General features: G+C 34.3%; 1 protein-coding gene across 1 annotated transcript in view; it reads left to right on the plus strand.

Annotated features, from left to right (window-relative positions):
- Positions 1 to 23,639, plus strand: part of LRP1B (LDL receptor related protein 1B) — a gene marked incomplete at its 5' end in the record, with an annotated part of 1,013,530 nt that extends 989,891 nt beyond the window's left edge. The window contains 5 exons of the mRNA XM_007453725.1: positions 4,740 to 4,816; positions 18,553 to 18,643; positions 19,831 to 19,975; positions 21,963 to 22,061; positions 23,499 to 23,639. Coding sequence (XP_007453787.1) covers positions 4,740 to 4,816; positions 18,553 to 18,643; positions 19,831 to 19,975; positions 21,963 to 22,061; positions 23,499 to 23,639 — 553 coding nt within the window. The remainder of the gene's footprint in view (positions 1 to 4,739; positions 4,817 to 18,552; positions 18,644 to 19,830; positions 19,976 to 21,962; positions 22,062 to 23,498) is intronic.
- Between the last annotated feature and the right edge of the window lie 388 nt (positions 23,640 to 24,027).

The following is a 24,027-nucleotide window of genomic DNA, read 5'->3' on the forward strand; positions in this document are numbered from 1 at the left end:
AGAGGCCCGCATACCGCATTAAAAAAAAAAAAAAGAATGCCATGCAAATGTAGTCATGTTCTTCCACCAAAAGAGTGAAATTTTCAGAATTAATCAGAAAAAAAAAATTTGCAACAGACTTTTAATGTTTGAATTTTCATCACTGTATGAAAATACTGTTTTATAAATCTGATGGACAAAATATAGTCATATTTTTATTTTTATTGAATGAGATTTTTGGAGCACTGAAACATGCATGGCACTCTTCACAAGTTTTCTAAGGCTCCTTTAATCCCTTGTGCCATATTTTTTTTTCCCTGTGTGTAGAAAGAAAAGGGTATTTTAAAAGATTTTTCATTCTGAATGTCTCCATTATCATGGTTAATAACGGCAGCCTAGCATATAAGAGGAGAAATTCAATTTCAAATTGCTTTAAGGTTTACCTTCGAATTCCACTTTGGTCAGAAGGGTCCCATGACCTTTAAATTTGATGAAAAGAGGAAGCAGATATTAATCTCATTATTTTATTTTGAAGTCCTCCCAAAGCAAGTGACTCTAGATGACATTTCCACAAAATGGCATGAGTAGTCCACATAAGTTGATCATTATTACAGTGAAAGACAATACCTAAGATTTTAATACACTTTCAGTATTTTATATCTGATTTCAATTCCTTTTGTAAAATCTCTCTGCTACTTCAGAGTTCTCATTGTTTTGGACAGTTTAATTATATGTCTTATATTTATGCTTGTATTGTAAAAACTGTTTCTTTTTAAAGATTATATATTTATTCCCTTATATATGCTAAACTTATTTTGATAGTCCAAAAATATTTACTGTGCTTCCTAGTAATATATGCTACACTATTGCCTTTACACAAAGGTACTCCCCCTGTTACAGAAAATTACAATTGAAATATAGAATATTGTAACTATACAATAATTGCACACACTGTTAAAGAACACAATAAGTTAACTATCCAAGCATTTCATATAGTAACATTCAGATGAGAATTAGTTACCCCAAACAAAAATCCACTCAGTTACTTTCAGATACTATGTTAAAAACTTCTACCAATGTCATTTAACCTTTTGAACTGTCTTGCTGGACATGCATACTATTATTCCTATCCTAAATTTTTTTTAAATGATTGAACAATATTTGATATAAGAACAAAATCTGTGGGAACATAATAATTTATCTCAAATATCTCTTGAAGTGTGATTTGTGAAGTATTTGCATCAGGCTCACTTTGTTAAAATGCAGATTTCTGGCCACAGCTCCAAGCTGGTTAATGAAAATCTCTGGTATATGGGCCTCCAGAATTTCAACTTTAACACATTTTTCAGTTTGAGAATCATTAGTCTAACCTAGATCATAAAGGGAAGAATAAGATTAGGAAAACAATATAACGATAAACAATCTTTCTTTTTAATGTCCCTGGCCTTGGAGAGAAGGGGAGAAATCAAAAAGACTGCTTTTGAAGCAAATATCTTCGTATGATAATGTGAAAAGAGAAGGATAAACAATTGTTTGAATAAATAAGAATCTATCTATCTTTCTATCTGCCTATCCATTATCCAACAATACTTTCATGAATCCAAAATTCATAAAAGTGTTTACAAAGTTAAATAATTCAGAGTGATACAGTGATCAAACACATAAGCAAAAGAAACTGATTTTCATTGTCCTAGGGTAAAGCACAGTGGGGGAAATAACTGTAGAATAAATTTAAAAGGAAGGATATACAGATGTTTGTGATGGTAAGAAAAAAAATAAGATTTCTTGGGAGGACCATGCAGGACTAACTCAAAGATAATTGTCCAGGGATGAATAGCAGGGAGCAGTAGATCAACAGTACAGATTAAAGATGACTAGGGCATCGACTACAGATTTTTCTTGAGGAACAATGACAAAGACACAGACGCCAGAAATTATTATAGTCAGCATGATTATGCAAATAATTCAGTGGGGAATTTGGCTGGAAATTTTGATGATTCACACACATTTCAATTCTTAAATGATCTGCCATTAATGGCTTTGATCACTGTAGTCTCCTCAGAGAATGAAAATCTATGAATTTCTATAAAGACAGTAAAAATACTTGGTCTTAAATCAACTATTGGAGGAAGTACTTGTGGAGCAGCAAATGCCTTAAGTTGTAGTTTTGTAAGATAGAAACAAGAATAATGACTTCTATTTGATTTAATATCTCAAAAGAGATTTTTTTTTTTTAAAACTGGAACAAATGTAGACAAGTGGAACATATATTTGGCCATAAAACATTATTTTATAAGGAGTATAGGGAAAATTGCATGGTGATCATCAGTTGATTAAGATGCAGAACTGTGAAAATTATTTCTCCAGCACAGTCTTTGAGAGTTATTTCCAGTATGTAATATTCCCTGAAAGCTAAGAAGTTAAGTGTGCTTCCACAATGCAAAAGAGAGGAGCATCACGACCACTAGCAAGCGATATATTTTATCTAATATAAGTACTGGGTTCCAAGCTATGGATAAAACAGAAAATTACTCAATACTGTTAAAAAATACCACCTGTCCTACTTAAATAATTTCAGAGTTTGGAATAAAAATCACAGTATCCTGATCTTCTTTGTTTAAAAATCTCTCTCTGCCCATCTGGAGTTCTAAAGACATATTTTTAATAACTTCCTAAAATACTTAAAACACATGATGCTCATATCAGAACATCTTATCAATTAGCATTTATTCCTCCAATTCCTGAGCAATTCCATTTTCTGACTTCTAAGCATCTCAGTGTTATGATGAGCCCCAGAGGTTCTTATCTCTATTAACACAACAAAATATATCTCAGATCATTTCTTTTGCTTAACATGAACCTGATTTAGGTTGCTGTTGTTACTGTTGTTTTTTCAAAGGAGGTAATGTAAAGAGCAAATTTTGATATTTTAATTTTAAAATAGCTTTGTACACATCAGTTATATAATAAAATTACCAAGCAATCAGTATTATTTTTTTCACTGGACCATGTAAAATATCCTCAGTGGTCAATTAGAAAGATTTGACAAATGTAAAGCTACATAAAACAAAAAGACTTTTGCAATGATTAGGATTCATTCTAACGACGTTTGCAAAATTTGCCTAAAGATCTTATTTCGAATTATCTTTGGACTGTGTCAAGAATTAGGAACTGAAGAACTGGAACAATTTTCTAGAACGTTCAACTGCAAAACCACAACTAAGGGAGAAAACTGATTTTTTTAAATCAATGATTTTATTGGTTGTTCACTTTATTATAATTATTTGAAATATGCTCATTTCATTACCTCACTTCAGTAATGCAGACAGCGTCATAGACCTGGCCTTAAAATTTATTTACCTATTTTAATGATTTACTTGTAGTATGGTATATAATAAATGTGATGTATAGAAAATATATATGTAAGCTTTTTATAAAGGATCTAAATAAAAAATCAGATAATGCATGAGTGATGACTTAATAATAATATAATGACATTAATTTTCATTGAAATCATGATCCATACTCATAGTTTTATAATATCATTATTAATCAAATAACTATATTCTTGAATAGTAACATTGCTGTCAATTATTCTGAAGTTAATGTATGCTTTTATGAAACAAATTTTTGTTTTTGTAATTTGAGTTTGTCAATATGATGATTTTATGAGATTTTGCCCTTGTGTTAGGACACCCGATACTGTCTTCACAAATACCACAAATAATTCACATGACATCATAGAAGCCTGGTTCCAAAACAGCTTCAGCTACTTGAATTGGCTATGACAGAATTGGAAGAGACCCAGAAATGGCAGTTATTTAGTTTGGCCACCATGCCCAAAGATATCTACGTGGAATAGTTCTGGAAGCTGTTCTTTTACTGTGTACAACTACTTGTGATGTGGTGGTATTTGACAGTCATTTTAAATAAGAACTGAAGCCTATTAAATTGTTTCTCTATGGATTTCCTCTGACAGATGCATGGAGGCATCTTGTGTTAGCCAGCAGACATTGTTCAAACATAGCTAAAACAATTCCAGCATTTATTTTGTTACAATCAGCTAATTATGTGGCTGTGATTTATGTTTAAATGAAGGATTTTAATCAAATCTATTATTTTAATCCTCTGCGAGACTTCCCATCATAATGTCATGGTTCCTATATGGGAAAGACAACTTCTCTGAATGAAAACTTGGGCATATTGTCTTGATTTCATGGGAATAGAAGCATGATCTTAAATATAGTGCGAAAGCACTATATTTCCCTGTCTCTGATTAAAAGAGTAAAAATTGTGCAGTTTGAACTATGAGACATATGACAATTTGCTGTTTGGTTGTTAGTTCCACTCTGAATTTAGAACCAGAAAAAATAAATCACAGAAACTTAGTAAAGAAGGATTTGCTTGACAGGCAAACTCAATTTTTATAGTGGCATAATTTTCAGTATGTCTCAAGTTAATCTCAATTCTTAATTAAAATTTCAGTTTTGTTATAAAATATGCCAATTTTAAGTTTAACATAGAATAAAGAAAAATGACTATAAACTTAAATTTTAAAAAGTATTTTAACAAGTGAAGTCCAATTGAAGTTACCCTCAGCATACTGACAATATGCAGGAAATTAGCAGAAATCTCTATCTAAAATTCATGAATCTGTGATAGCAGGCTCTTCCTTCATTTCATTTGGTTAAAGTTACTACATTAGCAGACTTGTGGGTTTTGTTACTCACTGATTTTTTTGTTTGTTTTTATCTTTCTAGATGTTCCACCAACTGGTCAGGCACACAGTGTGAGAGGCCGGCCCCAAAGAGCAGCAAATCTGATCATATCAGCACAAGTAAGTTTCTCAGATTAATATCTTGGGTGTTCCACATAGTATAGAAAGCATTGTTTTCTTTTTATACCATTATTGTGGGAATTGAGTCTTGGAAAATCTCCTTTATGAAATTTTGCAAGAGATCTGCAAGCCGTATGTTTTTTGAAAGAAGAAGCACTGAGCTCTCACCTGGTGACAGGATCCAGCGTTATGTGCTCTTTTAGGCTGTGAGGGTTCATCTCAAACTTTGGCAGTTTTCAGAACGCACATCTGTAAACCTAGCTGAAGCTTTTTTTTTTTTTTTTTTTTTTTTTCTCAGCGGCCATGGCTCACGGGCCTAGCCGCTCCGCGGCATGTGGGATCTTCCCCGACCGGGCGCGAACCCGTGTCCCCTGCATCGGCAGGCGGATTCTCAACCACTGCGCCACCAGGGAAGCCCCTAGCTGAAGCTTTTCTTCGGAAATGTGCGTCAGCTGCAAAGGCTGCAAATATCACAATGGATGTGAGAATGCTTGGGGAAGAAAAGTAATTTCATGTTTTAGTTAGAGTATTTTTCTTGAAGTGCATTCAGTGTGTTGTGGAAAAACAAACTTGATTAGTCTCAAAGTGATGAAGTATGTTAACAAGCAATTTTTAATAAGGAGCATAGTTGGTTCATTGCTTCCTTATCTTTAAAGTACTGGTTTTGAAGTATATTAAAATATAGCAACATTTTACAAGTTTTTTTAGGACAGGTCCCTGATATGAAATTTTATCTACATCAGTATTTTGTGTCTATGTGTGTATGTTCCAACAATTTTAAATGATTTTATAAAGATTTTCACAACAAAAGTCTTACATAAAGTTTCCCAATTCACACATACTATCGCTAATGGGTGGAAAATTTTTGAGAAATCTGGAATAACTATCAAGTGGGTAAATATATTCTTGAAGAGAAAAAATAATACCTCTGATTTATGAATGCTTACTTAGCAATTTTTCTCTAGTCTCACTGCTGGTGAGAGAACATACATGAAAACAAACAAAAAATATACTATGGAATTTGTGAAAAAAGAAAGACATTATCAAAATCAAAAGTATATGATTTTTGTACCTTAGACATAGGCTCCCAGTGTTTGCTGATCTACTTGTTTTATCATTGCTTGAAATTCTTCAAGTGACATTGTCTAAAGTTCCACCATTTAGAGATTAACTTGGGCTAGTAAGGATGACCATCTTTGAAAAATGGCAAATAGGTATAGAATAAATAACCTTAGAAATGAGTCTTTGCATTTGGAAAAGTGAGATACGTGATTCTGGTCATGGAGCATATGGTGTTACCTTAGAATTTGTGTGTTGTCTTTAGGAAGGGAAGGGAGAATACTGTAGCAAAACTATGGACATGTAGTTGTAGGAATAGGGCACTAGGATTTGAGGAATTGATTCATAAAATACAGGAGATGTGGAAAAATATACCTTGCCTAACTTGATATTGCAGAAGAAGAGCAAAAGAAAAAAAATACTCTCTTCTCTCTCTTCCAGGATCATACTGACATTAGTGCTAACAATTCTGGAGGAATACTAATTTATATGATTTTGTGAACCAGTTATAAGACTCAACCATCATTAAGAGCATTTTTGTAATGAAAAAATGCATTTGAGTTACCAACCTGTAGAACATACTGAAGTAATAAGTTGAGAATTAATGAAGTCATGGTACTTTAGGCTTTCTTTTATGATAACTTCTCAATTATCTAAGATAAATTAAAAACTTAGTCTTTTAGAGAATCAAAACAATTTTAAATATTGATAAAATTTTCTGAAAGAAGGAAACAGAGTAAAATGTCAATTGAATTTTCAATTTATATATAAGGTCCATCTACAAGGGAAAGTTTTGTGTTTGGAAGATGATTTTGAGGAGGGGTGTGCCAGATGTATTTATTGAAAGGTGATGTTGCCAACCATTTGCATTGGCAACAAGCTCCCTTATAAGAAAAATGCCTCTAATTACATGCAACCGTTCTAAAATAGGAACTATCACATGGAAGGAGGAGTTGCAAGTAGTTGTATCCCTTTTCCCAAAGATTCTGATGCTCTTTCTTCCATCACTGATTTAAAGTCATTACATTTAATGGAAGTATCAATGCACATTGAAAGGGCTATTAGCTCTGCAAATGTCAAATTATCTCAGATTTGAGCAAAGTTGACCACATAATGACTCTGTTAAAAGGTACTTATCAGACATTTGCGCTTAGAGAAACTTGCCTCAGTAACTCTGAAAGGTGAGAAAAGGTAGTTAAACTGATCCTTCCTAAGGTAGGAGGGCTATTTTTATTTTCTCAGGTAAACTCCAGTGGTTTTGAATGGTTGTCAAATGTTCCCCGAACTTGGGCAGAAGTCATCTGTTCAATAAGAAAGATAGATACTTTAGGAATGTGTTTTCAAATCTGCATTTCCACTTACAGTGAAGCATTCCATAATCATTGGACCTTGGCACAATCAGGAATATACTGCCTCTCTCAGCCTAACTGCTATCAACTGGCACAAGATTTACCTTTCTAATTGATGAGCAGCTTTCTTAATCATCTCTGAGTAGTCATACTGATGTTCTCTGCCCCTTGCGGTTTAAAGTATCTAAAGATCAGCCTGCCTGTGGAATTAAGTGGATCTATTATTCTAGAACTTTCTGCTTAGTTTCCACTTGAAAAAGCAGAAACTTTTCTGAAGTTATTTGGAAGAGTTTTAAACCAAGGATGATTAAATATTTATTTTATACTCCTGTTTTAGATTTACCTAAAGTTTTAAGGGAGTGGATGCTCAATGTTTGGATTATGCTATTCATATCTGCTAAATTTAAGGAGGATAAAAATATACTCAGCATTTGTGGGGCAGTAATGTAATGATGCTGTATTTTACTGTAGTGACAACAGAAATGTGATATCTGTTAGGGGGTTATTCATATCTTCTATTTTCCTACTTTATCCTCATGTCTTTTATACCATCATGTTTTAAAACAGAAAAAAAATTAATTATGTTACACCAAGGAACTATAAATATAACTATAAATTGCAAATATATAGGGAAAAATGCAACAACATAATGCCTCTGTCCTAATTATCCAAAAGCAAGTATTTATTGAGCCTCTACTAAGTGTCAAGTAATGTCTAGATCCCAGGGATGAATCAGTGAATAAGATAGTCAGGGCTTCCCTGGTGGCACAGTGGTTGAGAGTCCGCCTGCTGATGCAGGGGACACGGGTTCGTGCCCTGGTCCGGGAGGATCCCACATGCCACGCAGCAGCTGGGCCCGTGAGCCATGGCCGCTGAGCCTGCGCATCCGGAGCCTGTGCTCCGCGACGGGAGAGGCCACAACAGTGAGAGGGCTGCGTAAAGCCAAAAAAAAAAAAAAAAAAAAAAAATGTTAGTGCCTCTTCTCATGAAACTGAGGTGCCAGAGAGATAAAAAAAAATAGTTAAACAAGAAAGCAAGCAAATAAGTAAACACGTAGAAAATAATTGAGTCTTGATTGGATCTGTGAAGGAAGTAAAAAAGACACAGAAATAGGGAATGTTAGGGGAGAACTGAGGTCAGGAGTGATTTCTCTGAGATGGTGATACTTAAGCTCAGACTTGAATGATTAAAAAGGGGAGGAGATGCTAAGTGTATTTCAAACAAAAGAAACAGCAGATACAAGAACGCTAGAGTAGGAAAGAGCTAAACATGTTCAAGGGATTGAAAGAAAATCAGTGTACTGACACCAAGGGGACAAGAGTGAGAGTAGTACAAAGTGAGGATGATTATACATGACCAGGATGATAAGCAGCCTCTCAAAGATCAATGGAAGGATAATCTTTGCTAAGTTTGGAACATGATATGTTCTTTATGATTTTTAAAATAACAGTTTATCAAAATGCTTAAGAAACATCATCCAAATCACTGTATATATATAGAGAGACACACACATTTATACATATATGTAAGCATAAACTTAAGAGCAGAATATATAGCAGCAAGTCAAAAGAGGTAAATTGTAATGATATAATTTATGCTTATATTTTTCTACTATAACTTGGATAAACAAAAATTTCTTTCTTTAACTTTCATGATAGTAAATTCTTCTGGTTTCCCTCCCAACCTCTTGAAACAACTCTGTCTTCTTTGTGAGATACTTCTTTTTTATCTCTTCTAGTTATCTCATTTTCCACATACCACTACATATATTCTCCTTGGCAATCCATAATTCCTTGATCTCGGTTTTCAACTCTTCATTAATTACTCCCAAATTTCTATCCTCAATCCTGGTTTCTCTTCTGAGGCTGAGACACGTATCCCACTGCACAACTGCTGTATCCATATTGATGTCATCTCTGTCTATATCTATATATCTATATCTCTATACTACAGGAATCTGAAGCTCTGTGTTTCCCAAAATGATCTCATCCCCTTCTCCCACTCAACCAACCATTTTTATACACATTGTTTTGCCTTCCTGTCTATACACATAGCTGCAAAATCTACCTGGTTATCCAAGCAACACTTAAGTGTCACTCTTAACCTTCCTTCTTTTTTAAGTTAAGTTAGACAATATAGTCCATAGATATGACTTCCTAAATTTCCTTCAACATCATCCTGTTTTTTAATAGCACAAATTCCTGGCTCACTTATGTAGCTTACACAGCCCTTCCTAACATCCCCTTTGCTTTCCTCTACAGCCACATCTCCTTCTACCACCCTCTGCTCTACTCTCCATTCAGACTGTTGTTCCTTGATCTTTTCTCCTCCAGGTTTTCATATTTCTCTCCCTAGGTTAATTCAGTATCTCCTCCTCCACTCAACCTGCATTCTCTTTCATGGAACGCATCCCTCAGGTCTCAAAGGCACACCAGTCGTCGTCCTCTATCCCAGATCTAGCTGGATACTACTCCTCTATGTTTTCAGAGCAATACATACTTTCACTAGGGTAGTGCTTATCACTGTGCTAAATAAACCCATGTGTTTGTCATCTTCTAATATACGTCAAACAAGATGAGAGGAGGGACATTTCTATCCCCAGTGCAAAGTAGAGTAAATGTTGAGTGTGTGGAGTATAGCAACACTTAAAATATATCTGCTAAATGAGAACTGAATGTATAGTCCCTATGATATCCTGGGCGCTGTGCTATCTGCAAAACAAAGATAGATAGCTTATGCCCTCAAGTTACAAATAAACTGATCTCTACAACATATGGTGAAAAGTGCAACATAGAGGCATACACAGAGTCATATGGCAATATGTATTTTGAATTAGTTAATAAACATGTATTAGCACTTTCTGTGTAATAGACACAATTCTATTTACATTACTATGAGGTATATATTAATGATAACACTCATTTTATAAATGTGTAAACTCAAAGAATATAAATTTGCCCAAGCGCATGTTGCTAGTAAGCTGAGATTTGACCTTTGAGGTTCAAATTTGAGGTAGCCTGGCTCCAGAATCTATTATATAAACTGTGATGATGTACTGCCTCTCCCATTGAAGGGGTCTCCTCAACATAACAATTTGATAAGACAGTTCTTCTTTCAAATGGAAAAGCATTATATAATGAGGCTACAGAACAATGTGGCAAAGAAAGACTGGCTCTATCTTCTGTGAGAAGTTTGTTGAGATTTCCCCTCCACCCAATAACAAGTTCAGAGTGTGCTTTTTTTTTTTAATCTGTTTAGAACAGTCCACCAAAAATATACTATTAAAAATATCACCTACAATAGATCTTGATTGTTACATGTTACAACATGATATTTACTGCCGTATATACTGCTTGGAAAAAATACTTATTTTGATAAATATCTATACTATATTCTAAAAATATATATAGTTGCTAGTTGTTTCTATGAATATAAACTAATTTACAAAAGATAAAGAACAAATTGCCACCCTTTATTATTTATTGGCTATACTGAGCATTATCGCAGTTACCTTGATAGCTTATATAAACATATAAGAATGCTAGGCTCTTAAACAGAGGGCTGTAATGTAAGGGATTGGAACTGCCATCTGTCATGGGAAAAAGAAAAACAAAGTTCTTTGTTTTCTAGCATGCATAATTAACAGCACTTCTACCTAATAAGAATAAAAGAAACTACATAGAACAAATAAAATCTAATATTCTAAATAATTTATAATTGCTTTGAAGGGAAAGTAACTTTATATACCTTAAAACTAGTATTGATATATATTTTAAACCTACAAATTTTAGCAGAAAAAAATATAAATGATGAAGTGAGGATATTTATAAAGTTGTGATCAATCAGCTGAAGTCAGTTTATGAAGAAATCAAGCTGTTCACTGGTATTTAAAATTTGTGAACAAATGTTAATTACTATCCAAGGTGCCAGATTCTCCACTTACATTAATTACTAATAAATTACACATTCATATAAAGTTCACTTTCCCAAAACCAAGGAGGTAATGTAATATCAAACTCACTAAATCATATAGTGCTGATAACAGCATGAAAAAAATAAAATGAGGTTTACATTTCAGTAACTGACTAAAGAAGGCAAGCCATATTTTTTCCTGCATGGAAGAGAGTTATTTGGTCATTTTAGTCAAATTATTTTTGAAGTTCCAAATTGAAAGATTATCTTATATATGACATTTCCTTAATAAAGACTTTTTGGTATTTTGGTAAATGATCTGCAATACGTATTACCTCACACAGATATCTGTGGCTCGAGCTGTTAAAACTGATCTATAGGGCTTCCCTGGTGGCGCAGTGGTTGTGAGTCCGCCTGCCGATGCAGGGGACACGGGTTCGCGCCCCGGTCCGGGAGGATCCCACGTGCCGCGGAGCAGCTGGGCCCGTGAGCCATGGCCGCTGAGCCTGCGTGTCCGGAGCCTGTGCTCCGCAATGGGAGAGGCCACAACAGTGAGAGGCCCGCGTACCGCAAAAAAAAAAAAAAAACAAAGCTGATCTATATTTCTATTTTAAATTCCCTAAGCAGCTGCTTATCATGCTTAATATTACCATTAATTTCTAACACAGTATTTTACATGTACATGTATATGCAGAGGAAAATTCATATATTTAATAACTATTAACGTTTCATTCCTGAACCATTCAAGATCCTCACATTAAATTTCAATTAGTTTGGGTGTTGCTGTGTTTCTCAGTTTAGCCAATGATTAAGCTGACTTGACAGGATCAATGAGATACTTATTCCAAATAGACAAAGACTTGTCTTACGGGCACTAGATATTTGTCTGTTGGAAACATGAGATTTAGGTACTTGATAGAGCTTCTTAATACTCTCCTTTTATTAGGAAATGCTTGCATTCAGTTTTCTTCCTGCATAAGTGACATATGACCCTAGGTGTATCTTACTGTGGATCACATCATCAGTAAAAGGGTATTGTCTCCTTCTTCTTTAGAAAAAAAGATTGCTCTTATTGCCAACCTAGAAATGGAGGGCAGGGCAGAGGTTCTCCTCAATTTTACTTCTCCCCTATGCTCAGATGCATAAAAACTAAGATCCACTTTCTGTGACCACTTTTGAAAATCTATTCCATAGATCTGTTATTCCATTTTGAAGATGAGTGATACAACCTAGATCATTCTTATAAAGAGGGAAAGTGGACATTTACAACATAAGCCAAAGACTTAAATGTGGTTGGCTGAAAATATTCTGGAACTGGAATTTGAGAAAGAGAATCCACTTTGTCCCCCTATTTGGTTGAATTGAGCTAAGAGCCCTATGTGGTAGGTCTTCATGTCTCTATTTTAACAGGTAAAGAGCATGAGCCTCAAATTTTAAATAACTTTTCCAATGTCTCACTTCAGGTAGGTGGTGAAACTGATATTTAGGCCTATGTCCATCCAAATCCAAAACTGTTACCCCTTTTGTTTTACTAGGCTGCCATCTAACTTGTGACATGTACTCATGGCCAGGGAGTATTTATAGCTAAAGGAAAAAGACTAAGGGTGGAAATATGGCCAGGGAAATTGTGGAAATGTATGTTCAGTCACAGTTTCTTTACTTATGTCATTGCAAATAAATGTGTCTGGTGAGAATCAGAGTCAGACTGGCAAAGAAGTCAGTATTTCTAACCTCAAGGTATTTAACGGTAACATATAAATGTAAGATATATAAAGAAACATTTCCAGCAGATCAAGTATTTAATAAGAAAGTGATTTTCCTACCAAAACAGGAACACAACCCCACCCATTCACAGAGAGGCTGCCTAAAATCATAATAAGTCCACAAACACCCCAAAACACACCACCAGACGTGGACCTGCCCACAAGAGAGACAAGATCCAGCCTCATCCACCACAACACAGGCACTAGTCCCCTCCACCAGGAAGCCTACACAACCCACTGAATCAACCTTAGCCACTGGAGACAAACATCAAGAACAACGGGAACTACGAACCTGCAGCCTGCAAAAAGGAGACCCCAAACACAGTAAGATAAGCAAAATGAGAAGACAGAAAAACACACAGCAGATGAAGGAGCAAGGTAAAAACCCAACAGACCTAACAGATGAAGAGGAAATAGGCAGTCTACCTGAAAGAGAATTCAGAATAATGATAGTAAAGATGATCCAAAATCTTGGAAATAGAATGGACAAAATGCACGAAACATTTAACAAGGACCTAGATGAACTAAAGATGAAACAAGCAATGATGAACAACACAATAAATGAAATTAAAAATTCTCTAGATGGCATCAATAGCAGAATAACTGAGACAGAAGAACGGATAAGTGACCTGGAAGGTAAAATAGTAGAAATAACTACTGCAGAGCAGAATAAGGAAAAAAGAATGAAAAGAACTGAGGACAGTCTCAGAGACCTCTGGGACAACCTTAAACGCACCAACATTCGAATTATAGGGGTTCCAGAAGAAGAAGAGAAAGAGGGACTGAGAAAATATTTGAAGAGATTATAGTTGAAAACTTCCTTAATATGGGAAAGGAAATTTAACTATAATCAAGTCCAGGAAGCACAGAGAGTCCCATACAGGATAAATCCAAGGAGAAATACGCCAAGACACATATTAATCAAACTGTCAAAAACTAAATACAAAGAAAACATATTAAAAGCAGCAAGGGAAAAACAACAAATAACACACAAGGGAATCCCCATAAGGTTAACAGCTGATCTTTCAGCAGAAACTCTGCAAGCCAGAAGGGAGTGGCAGGACATACTGAAAGTGATGAAGGAGAAAAACCTGCAACCAAGATTACTCTACCCAGCAAGGATCTCATTCAGATTTGATGGAGAAATTAAAACCTTTACAGACAAGCAAAAGCTGAGAGAGTTCAGCACCACCAAACCAGCTTTACAACAAATGCTAAAGGAACTTCTCTAGACAAGAAACACAAGAGAAGGAAAAGACCTGTAATAACAAACACAAAACAACTTAGAAAATGGGAATAGGAACATACATATCGATAATTACCTTAAATGTAAATAGACTAAATGCTCCCACCAAAAGACACAGATTGGCTGAATGGATACAAAAACAAGACCCATATATATGCTGTCTACAAGAGACCCACTTCAGACCTAGAGACACATACAGACTGAAAGTAAGGGGTTGGAAAAAGACACTCCATGCAAATGGAAACCAAAAGAAAGCTGGAGTAGCAATTCTTATATCAGACAAAATAGACTTTAAAATAAAGACTATTAGAAGAGACAGAGAAGGACACTACATAATGATCAAGGGATCAATCCAAGAAGAAGATATAACAATTGTAAATATTTATGCACCCAACATAGGAGCCCCTAAATACAAAAAGCAAAAACTACCAGCCATAAAAGGGGAAATCAACAGTAACACACTCATAGTAGGGGACTTTAACACCCCACTTTCACCAATGGACAGATCATCCAAAATGAAAATAAATAAGGAAACACAAGCTTTAAATGATACATTAAACAAGATGGACTTAATTGATATTTATAGGACACTCCATCCAAAAACAACAGAATACACATTTTTCTCAAGTGCTGATGGAACATTCTCCAGGATAGATCATATCTTGGGTCACAAAGCAAGCCTTGGTAAATTTTTAAAAATTGAAATTTTATCAAGTATCTTGTCTGACCACAACACCATGAGACTAGATATCAATTACAGGAAAAGATACGTAAAAAATACAAACACATGGAGGCTAAACAATACACTACTTAATAATGAAGTGATCACTGAAGAAATCAAATAGGAAATTAAAAAATACCTAGAAACAAATGATAATGGAGACATGATGACCCAAAACCTATGGGATGCAGCAAAAGCAGTTCTAAGAGGGAAGTTTATAGCAATACAAGCCCACCTTAAGGAGCAGGAAACATCTCGAATAAACAACCTAACCTTGCACCTCAAGCAATTAGAGAAAGAAGAACAAAAAAACCCCAAAGTTAGCAGAAGGAGAGAAGTCATAAAAATCAGATCAGAAATAAATGAAAAAGAAATGAAGGAAATGATACCAAAGATCACTAAAACTAAAAGCTGGTTCTTTGAGAAGATAAACAAAATAGGTAAACCATTAGCCAGACTCATCAAGAAAAAAAGGGAGAAGTCTCAAATCAATAGAATTAGAAATGAAAAAGGAGAAGTAACAACTGACACTGCAGAAATACAAAAGATCATGAGGGATTACTACAAGCAACTCTATGCCAATAAAATGGACAATCTGGAAGAAATGGACAAATTCTTAGAAATGCACAAACTGCCAAGACTGAATCAGGAAGAAATAGAAAATATGAACAGACCAATCACAAACACTGAAATTGAAACTGTGATTAAAAATCTTCCAACAAACAAAAGCCCAGGGCCAGATGGCTTCACAGGCGAATTCTATCAAACATTTAGAGAAGAGCTAACACCTGTCCTTCCCAAACTCTTCCAAAAAATAGCAGAGGGAGGAACACTCCCAAATTCCTTCCATGAGGCCACTATCACCTTGATACCAAAACCAGACAAGGATGTCACAAAGAAAGAAAACTACAGGCCAATATCACTGATGAACATAGATGCAAAAATCCTCAACAAAATACTAGCAAACAGAATCCAACGACACATTAAAAGGATCATACACCATGATCAAGTGGGGTTTATTCCAGGAATGCAAGGATTCTTCAATATACACAAATCTATCAATGTGATAAACCATATTAACAAATTGAAGGAGAAAAACCATATGATCATCTCAATAGATGCAGAGAAAGCTTTTGACAAAATTCAACACCCATTTATGCTAAAAGCCCTGCAGAAAGTAGGCATAGAGGGAACTTTCCTCAACATAATAAAGGCCATATATTACAAGCCCACAGCCAACATCATCCTCAATGGTGAAAAACTGAAAGCATTTCCACTAAGATCAGGAACCAGACAAGGTTGCCCACTCTCACCACTCTTATTCAACATAGTTTTGAAAGTTTTAGCCACAGCAATCAGAGAAGAAAAGGAAATAAAAGGAATCCAAATCGGAAAAGAAGAAGTAAAGCTGTCACTGTTTGCAGATGACATGATATTATACATAGAGAATCCTAAAGATGCTACCAGAAAACTACTAGAGCTAATCAATGAATTTGGTAAAGTAGCAGGCTACAAAATTAATGCACAGAAATCTCTGGCATTCCTATCTACTAATGATGAAAAATCTGAAAGTGAAATCAAGAAAACACTCCCATTTACAAGTGCAACAAAAAGAATAAAATTTCTAGGAATAAACCTACCTAAGGAGACAAAAGACCTGTAGGCAGAAAATTATAAGATGCTGATGAAAGAAATTAAAGATGAAACAAATAGATGGAGAGATATACCAGGTTCTTTGATTGGAAGAATCAACATTGTGAAAATGACTCTACTACCCAAAGCAATCTATAGATTCAATGCAATCCCTATCAAACTACCACTGGCATTTTTCACAGAACTAGAACAAAAAATTTCACAATTTGTATGGAAACACAAAAGACCCCGAATAGCCAAAGCAATCTTGAGAACAAAAAATGGAGCTGGAGGAATCAGGCTGCCTGACTTCAGACTATACTACAAAGCTACAGTAATCAAGACAGTATGGTACTGGCACAAAAACAGAAAGATAGATCAATGGAATAGGATAGAAAGCCCAGAGATAAACCCATGCACATATGGTCACCTTATCTTTGATAAAGGTGGCAGGAATATACAGTGGAGAAAGGACAGCCTCTTCAATAAGTGGTGCTGGGAAAATTGGACAGGTACATGTAAAAGTATGAGATTAGATCACTCCCTAACACCATACACAAAAATAAGCTCAAAATGGATTAAAGACCTAAATGTAAGGCCAGAAACTATCAAACTCTTAGAGGAAAACATAGGCAGAACACTCTATGACATAAATCACAGCAAGATCCTTCTTGACCCATCTCCTAGAGTAATGGAGATAAAAACAAAAATAAACAAATGGGACCTAATGAAACTTCAAAGCTTTTGCACAGCAAAGGAAACCATAAACAAGACCAAAAGACAGCCCTCAGAATGGGAGAAAATATTTGCAAATGAATCAACTGACAAAGGATTAATCTCTAAAATTTACAGGCAGCTCATGCAGCTCAATAACAAAAAAATAAACAACCCAATCCAAAAATGGGCAGAAGACCTAAATAGACATTTCTCCAAAGAAGATATACAGACTGCCAACAAACACATGAAAGAATGCTCAACATCATTAATCATTAGAGAAATGCAAATCAAAACTACAATGAGATATCATCTCACACCAGTCAGAATGGCCATCATCAAAAAATCTAGAAACAATAAATGCTGGAGAGGGTGTGGAGAAAAGGGAACACTCTTGCACTGCTGGTGGGAATGTGAATTGGTTCAGCCACTATGGAGAACAGTATGGAGGTTCCTTAAAAAACTACAAATAGAACTACCATATGACCCAGCAATCCCACTACTAGGTATATACCCTGAGGAAACCAGAATTCAGAAAGAGTCATGTACCAAAATGTTCATTGCAGCTCTATTTACAATAGCCCGGAGATGGAAACAACCTAAGTGCCCGTCGTCGGATGAATGGATAAAGAAGATGTGGCACATATATACAATGGAATATTACTCAGCCATAAAAAGAAACGAAATTGAGCTATTTGTAATGAGGTGGATAGATCTAGAGTCTGTCATACAGAGTGAAGTAAGTCAGAAAGAGAAGGACAAATACCGTATGCTAACACATATATATGGAATTTAAGAAAAAAAAATGTTATGAAGAACCTAGGGGTAAAACAGGAATAAAGACAGAGACCTACTGGAGAACAGACTTGAGGATATGGGGAGGGGGAAGGGTGAGGTGTGTTAGGGCGAGAGAGAGACATGGACATATATATACTAACAAACGTAAGGTAGATAGCCAGTGGGAAGCAGCCGCATGGCACAGGGAAACCGGCTCGGTTCTTTGTGGCTGTCTGGAGGGGTGGGATAGGGAGGGTGGGAGGGAGGGAGACAAAGAGGGAAGAGATATGGGAACATATATATATGTATAACTGACTCAATAAAGCAGAAACTAACACACCACTGTAAAGCAATTATACCCCAATAAAGATGTTAAAAAAAAAAAAGAAAGAAAGAAAATGATTTTCCAGTAATGTAGTTATGACCTAGGAATAGACATTTGGCCTAAGCTTTATTTTTATTATGTCAATTGTCAAATGATTTCGTGTAATAAAGTGTTCAGTTATATCAATCTTGTCTTCATTTTGTTTACGTGTTCATCTATTCATTCATTTCTTTTTCAGGAAGCATAGCCATCATTGTGCCTCTCGTCCTCTTGGTGACTTTGATAACCACCTTGGTAATTGGTTTAGTGCTTTGTAAAAGAAAAAGAAGGTAAGATGCAAGGTTCTAGACCAACAGTAAATAAATTACACAAATAGTTACAGAAACTGATTTATTTTAAGAAAATTTCTTAAAGTATGATTTACATATTCCAACTGCTGAATTCTATGTTTTTTGAACCATTTTATCCCTCTACTTCATTTTAAGTGATTATAATTTAGACAACCTTTCCCTTATGTTATATTGATGGAATGGCTGCATTTGCATATTCCAACAAAAATAACAAGGGAGTTATTAAACATTCAGTAGAATTTTACATTTGTGGTAGTTTTCCTTGAAATAGCAAGCGTCTCTAAAGAGCGTTTTATAATATTAATGTGTAAGGTTAGAAATGTCAATAAAATGATAATGACTATGTATTGTATGTCACAAATTGTGCATTTTATTCACAGATTACATATTTGTTGATTTTATATATTACTGGAAGTATCATTATTTCAACTTATTTAAATATGCAGTTAAAAGATCTATAAGGAGTGAGTTGTCTGTGGGGTTATTATCTGGAAGCTAGAGTTTGTGAGTCCGTTTTTTTTGTTTTGTTTTGGTATTGTTTGTTTGTTTGTTTGTTTTTTGCGATACCCAGGCCTCTCACTGTTTTGGCCTCTCCCGTTGCGGAGCACAGGCTCCGGATGCACAGGCTCAGCGGCCATGGCTCACAGGCCCAGCTGTTCCACCGCATATGGGATCTTCCTGGGCCAGGGCACGAACCCGTTTCCCCTGCATCGGCAGGCGGACTCTCAACCATTGCGCCACCAGGGAAGCCCGACAAGTCCATTTTTGAATTATGTAAAAGAGGATTTTAGCCACATGACTTGAGGATTGAAAGTTTATCGCTATTTTTTTATAGACGTTTTTCAGGAACGAAAGGGAGAAAGTAGAATTTTAAAGGACAGTTGATTAGTGAATATTCAGTTTCAACTAATGTGGTATTAGTTATTTACAAGGAATATGTTCCAAGTGCATTTTTTATTGTTAAATCTAAATAATTTAGGAAAATAATGTATTACATTCAGAGTTTTTTTTCCTCTGTGAATCAATAAATGTCATTTATTTTCAGTGTATTTTATTTAAGAATGTTCCATCAGTTATATTAAAATGTCATTAAATCTACAAATACGACAGTTTCATGCACCACTTTGTGATATTTAGACAACTCACACAATGTTCACTTATTCTAGGACGAAAACTATAAGAAGACAACCTATTATCAATGGAGGAATAAATGTAGAAATCGGCAATCCATCTTACAACATGTATGAGGTGGATCATGATCACAGCGATGGAGGTCTTTTAGATCCTGGCTTTATGGTGGATCCAGCAAAGGTAAAGTTTTAAGATGATGCACTGTGAGCACTAACATTCTTGAGTCATTTCTCCATAAAATGGTTCTGAATTTCATCATTATTTCTTTTATCTGAAGTTAGATTAAAGAACTTTAGGATGCATTGAATTTTATAGTCTCTTCTAAAGAAAAAATAAAATTATGGGCTGCATTCACCTGAAGCATGAAGTTAATGTAACATGTTTTGGAAAATAATATTTATTTATTCACTTAGTTTATAAACATAGCTTATTTAAAATAATGTCTTATTCAAATGTGTTGAGGTGCTGGCACATCTAAATATACAGCCTAGTGTAAAATTACTGATTTATTTTTAATAACAAAAAGAGTACAGTATTTCATTGCCAAAATAAGTACTTTATTTCCAAAAATGTTTTATTGAAGAGTCCACTAAGCTGTGTGCTTGGATTTGTTTGTAATCAAATCGCTTTTAAACAATATTTTTCTACCTACTATAATATCCTTCTTATTGATTTGAGACATACCATTGATATATATAGCCTAAAAATCCAGTCTTTTTTTTAGTTTCTATTAGTTCATATTACTGAATGCTCAGTTTGGAAACTTTCATAAGAAATAGATAAATGATACAACTATCTAGATAAACTTGCAAAGATTCCCTTCACTGTATAATCGGAATATTTTGCATGATAATTATAGAATATTTTAAGAGCATCAATTGAATTAATGAATTAAGAGCATCAATTTGCTAGTATGGTATGATTTTTCTTAGCTTATTTGTTCATTCATTAAATGGTTATTTATATTCTGATATATTAAAGGTATTTTGTCCAAAATGCACCATTATATTAAATAATCGCAACGATCACATGGCTTTGCACTCATAGCAACAGCTGTTCCCAAAGAAACTGAATAGGTCCCCTATTTTCAATCTAGTTCTGAATCCACGGCCAGACTTTCTAAGCCTAAAATTGGTGGTCTGAAACTGAAGAAGTATTCATTTCTATGAAAAGAAATCAATCATTATTGCATAGATAAGTTTTTATGCTATCAGAAGATATTGTATACTTTTTTCCTCATTAGAAATAATTTTTTACTTACTCTAAATTATTAATTCAGTTACTGACTCCTACATTTGAAGTTGTTTGTGAAATAAACCCTGGTAACCTAAGTTTCAGTGTTTGGTACTCGAAATTGAAAAACTAAACATACTGTGCATGTTGTTTGATAATTTATAAAGGGGAAAGACATCTTAAATAATAGACTTCTCATATTCTATGAATTTTTCTTAGGAATAAAATACAGTGTCTGTAAATATAATATGAACTGATGAGGATATACCTTATACACTTTTTATGAGCAGGAGAGTTCTCATTTTCCCCATCATTTTATTTCTAGTGATAGAGCTAAGCCTATTTTGGATACTTAAAGGGACTAGCTTTTTAATATTCCATTTAATATTCCATTTTAAAATATTTACTCTAGGAAGATAAAACTATGCTTCAGTGCCCCTCAAATATATTTTTAAGGTATTTAGCAAATAACATTCAGTAAATATATATTTACTTATTTTCTGCTTGACCAAAATTACACTAAATGTGACTTAGATGGCTGACTCCTGATGATTGAAATGTAAATATGAATTGTTGCCTAAGAAGCAACTGCAGAAAATACATTTATAGGTATAGACGATTTTGAAAAGCAGGTAGCCACACCAAAGCAACCTTCATGATGAAATGTTTTTCACAGAGTATTCACTTGTTACAGTGGTTTGATATATTCATGATGTGAATGTGAATGATGATTCATGAATTCATGATCTGTGAATCACAGATCTAATATTAATAGTTATTTCATAAATTATTGAAACTACCATGAACACAATGTTGATGCCCCAGGGCTAAAGAGTATATCTTATGTTATTTTTATGACTTAACATGAGTTTATATCAATGAAAACATTTCCGTGATATTAGATCAGAAACTAAAATTTTCTGTTTACACACAGCCCAGGTATATAGGGGGAGGGACCAGTGCTTTCAAGCTTCCACACACAGCGCTGCCCAGCTACCTAAACTCTGATTTGAAAGGACCACTAACTGCTGGGGTGAGAGAAAATTCATTATTCCATACCCATTCCATCACAGAACTCTTCACAATCAAAGATGATTACTAGACTTAGATAGGGGCTTATCTTTAATGATTTTTTAATTAACAAAAGATTTCAAAACAGCTTTAAAATTGGGGGCTTAAGTGTCCTGCGTATGCAAGATTATATATGAAATGTTATTTTCGGCAAGTTATGCAGTAGAAATATCTCTTCTTCTAAATTTGAAAATGTTAAAGCTCCTTAACAGCAAACATGAGCATTTGCTATTGTTAGAACAGAAATCTCTAGCCAGAAATTTAAGCTGAATAGTTTATGTTTGGCTTGGTTTATTTTCTATTAAGACGCTTTGTTTAGGATATACAAATTTGATATCCTTTTAAATAAAAATATAATACAAAATGTGGCATTGTATGGAGAAATTAGAAATGGTGTATGAAACCATTCTTGAAAACTTTTTAAGTAACTAGCTTCTAGAGAAAGCTGCTTTGTCTAAAGTTACATGGTTCATATTGGAAAGAAGAGGGATTAAAGACAGGTATCAAGATTCCTAGGATTGATCTCACCCTTGTACCTCTCTCCCATCAACTGTTTTTCATTCTCATTTTTTTATCATGTTTGTCTCATTTGCATGGCTCAAAAAATATAATATTTCTTTGTTATGACTAAGATTTAACGTTCTATTTTGGAAAGACAAAATTTAAAAAATCCAACTAGGTAACAATCTCAGGTTAAGTTGCAACTATTAAAATAATAAACATTGTATATGTTTTTCAAATGAAAGAGATCATTTCTGCATGTCTCAATACTACCTCAAAGTGATGCAAGTATCTATGAAACTTAGAATGACTGTGTCCTTCACAATTCTTTAGAAGAATCCAAAAATATTTCCAATAATAAGTACATAGAGATTGTTTGAAGCAAAAATACTGTCTTTATTTTTTAAAGTTTACACAACTAATGTAGTTTACTTTCATTTTTCTTTTTTTTAAATTTCATATTGAAAAATTATAAGCACCAAGCAGTTAGAGGACCAAGCAAAAAGATGGCAGTACATCTTTCCTGCCACTGCAATAGCATTAAGGGGAGAAAACATGGACTGGAAATAAGACAATTTGGTTTAATGTTCTGTACTTTTAAATAAAGTCGCAGTGAATGTAGCTTTCATGAAGATTTCTTCAGGCTTTCAATATTATGTCAAAGCTCCCCTTAGGTTCACAAGTTAACTGAAAAACATACAATTATGTTTTTATCTAAAACGATGCTAAAGTCGACGAAAGCCTGTAAACAGAATTTAAATTACATTTATATAATTACTATTTAGTAAGTTAAATGAAATGCATATAAATGTTGTTAACAGTAAAAGATAGACATCATAGAAAATAAATTCATGTGGTCAAAACAGGTAATAAAACTATATTTATTTTTCTCCTTCAGCCAACAAATTACTCCAATCCGATATATGCGAAATTGTATATGGATGGGCAAAACTGTCGAAACTCCTTAGGAAGTGTTGATGAAAGGAAAGAACTGCTTCCAAAGAAAATAGAAATTGGGATAAGAGAGACAGTGGCATAATGAGCGATACCTTTTATATACTGTATAAATGTATAAAATGTAAGGATTACTTTTGTATGTTCCAACAGTATTATACTTGTTTTGGGATCAGCATTACCTCTTCCTTTATCTTTTTTCTGGTCAATTGTTTTCTGAGTTTTCTGGGTTTTATTTTTTGCTGATGACTACTGATTGACCATTTGTATGGTATTTTTATGAAAAAGAACTGCACTACAGTACAATTTACACCAATGCTGCTGATAAGACACCTTTAAATTTGTTAAAATTAAAAACAACATATTACTTTGTAGTGTGAATATGAGCAATCTATTTTATATGAACTTTTTTGGTTCTACTTAATCAACAAAGATAGTCTCTGCACTTTTTCATTATACGGTCTGAAAGCTGT

Source organism: Lipotes vexillifer, unplaced genomic scaffold (genome assembly GCF_000442215.2).
Source record: "Lipotes vexillifer unplaced genomic scaffold, Lipotes_vexillifer_v1.1 scaffold606, whole genome shotgun sequence".
Taxonomy (NCBI): Eukaryota; Metazoa; Chordata; class Mammalia; order Artiodactyla; family Lipotidae; genus Lipotes; species Lipotes vexillifer.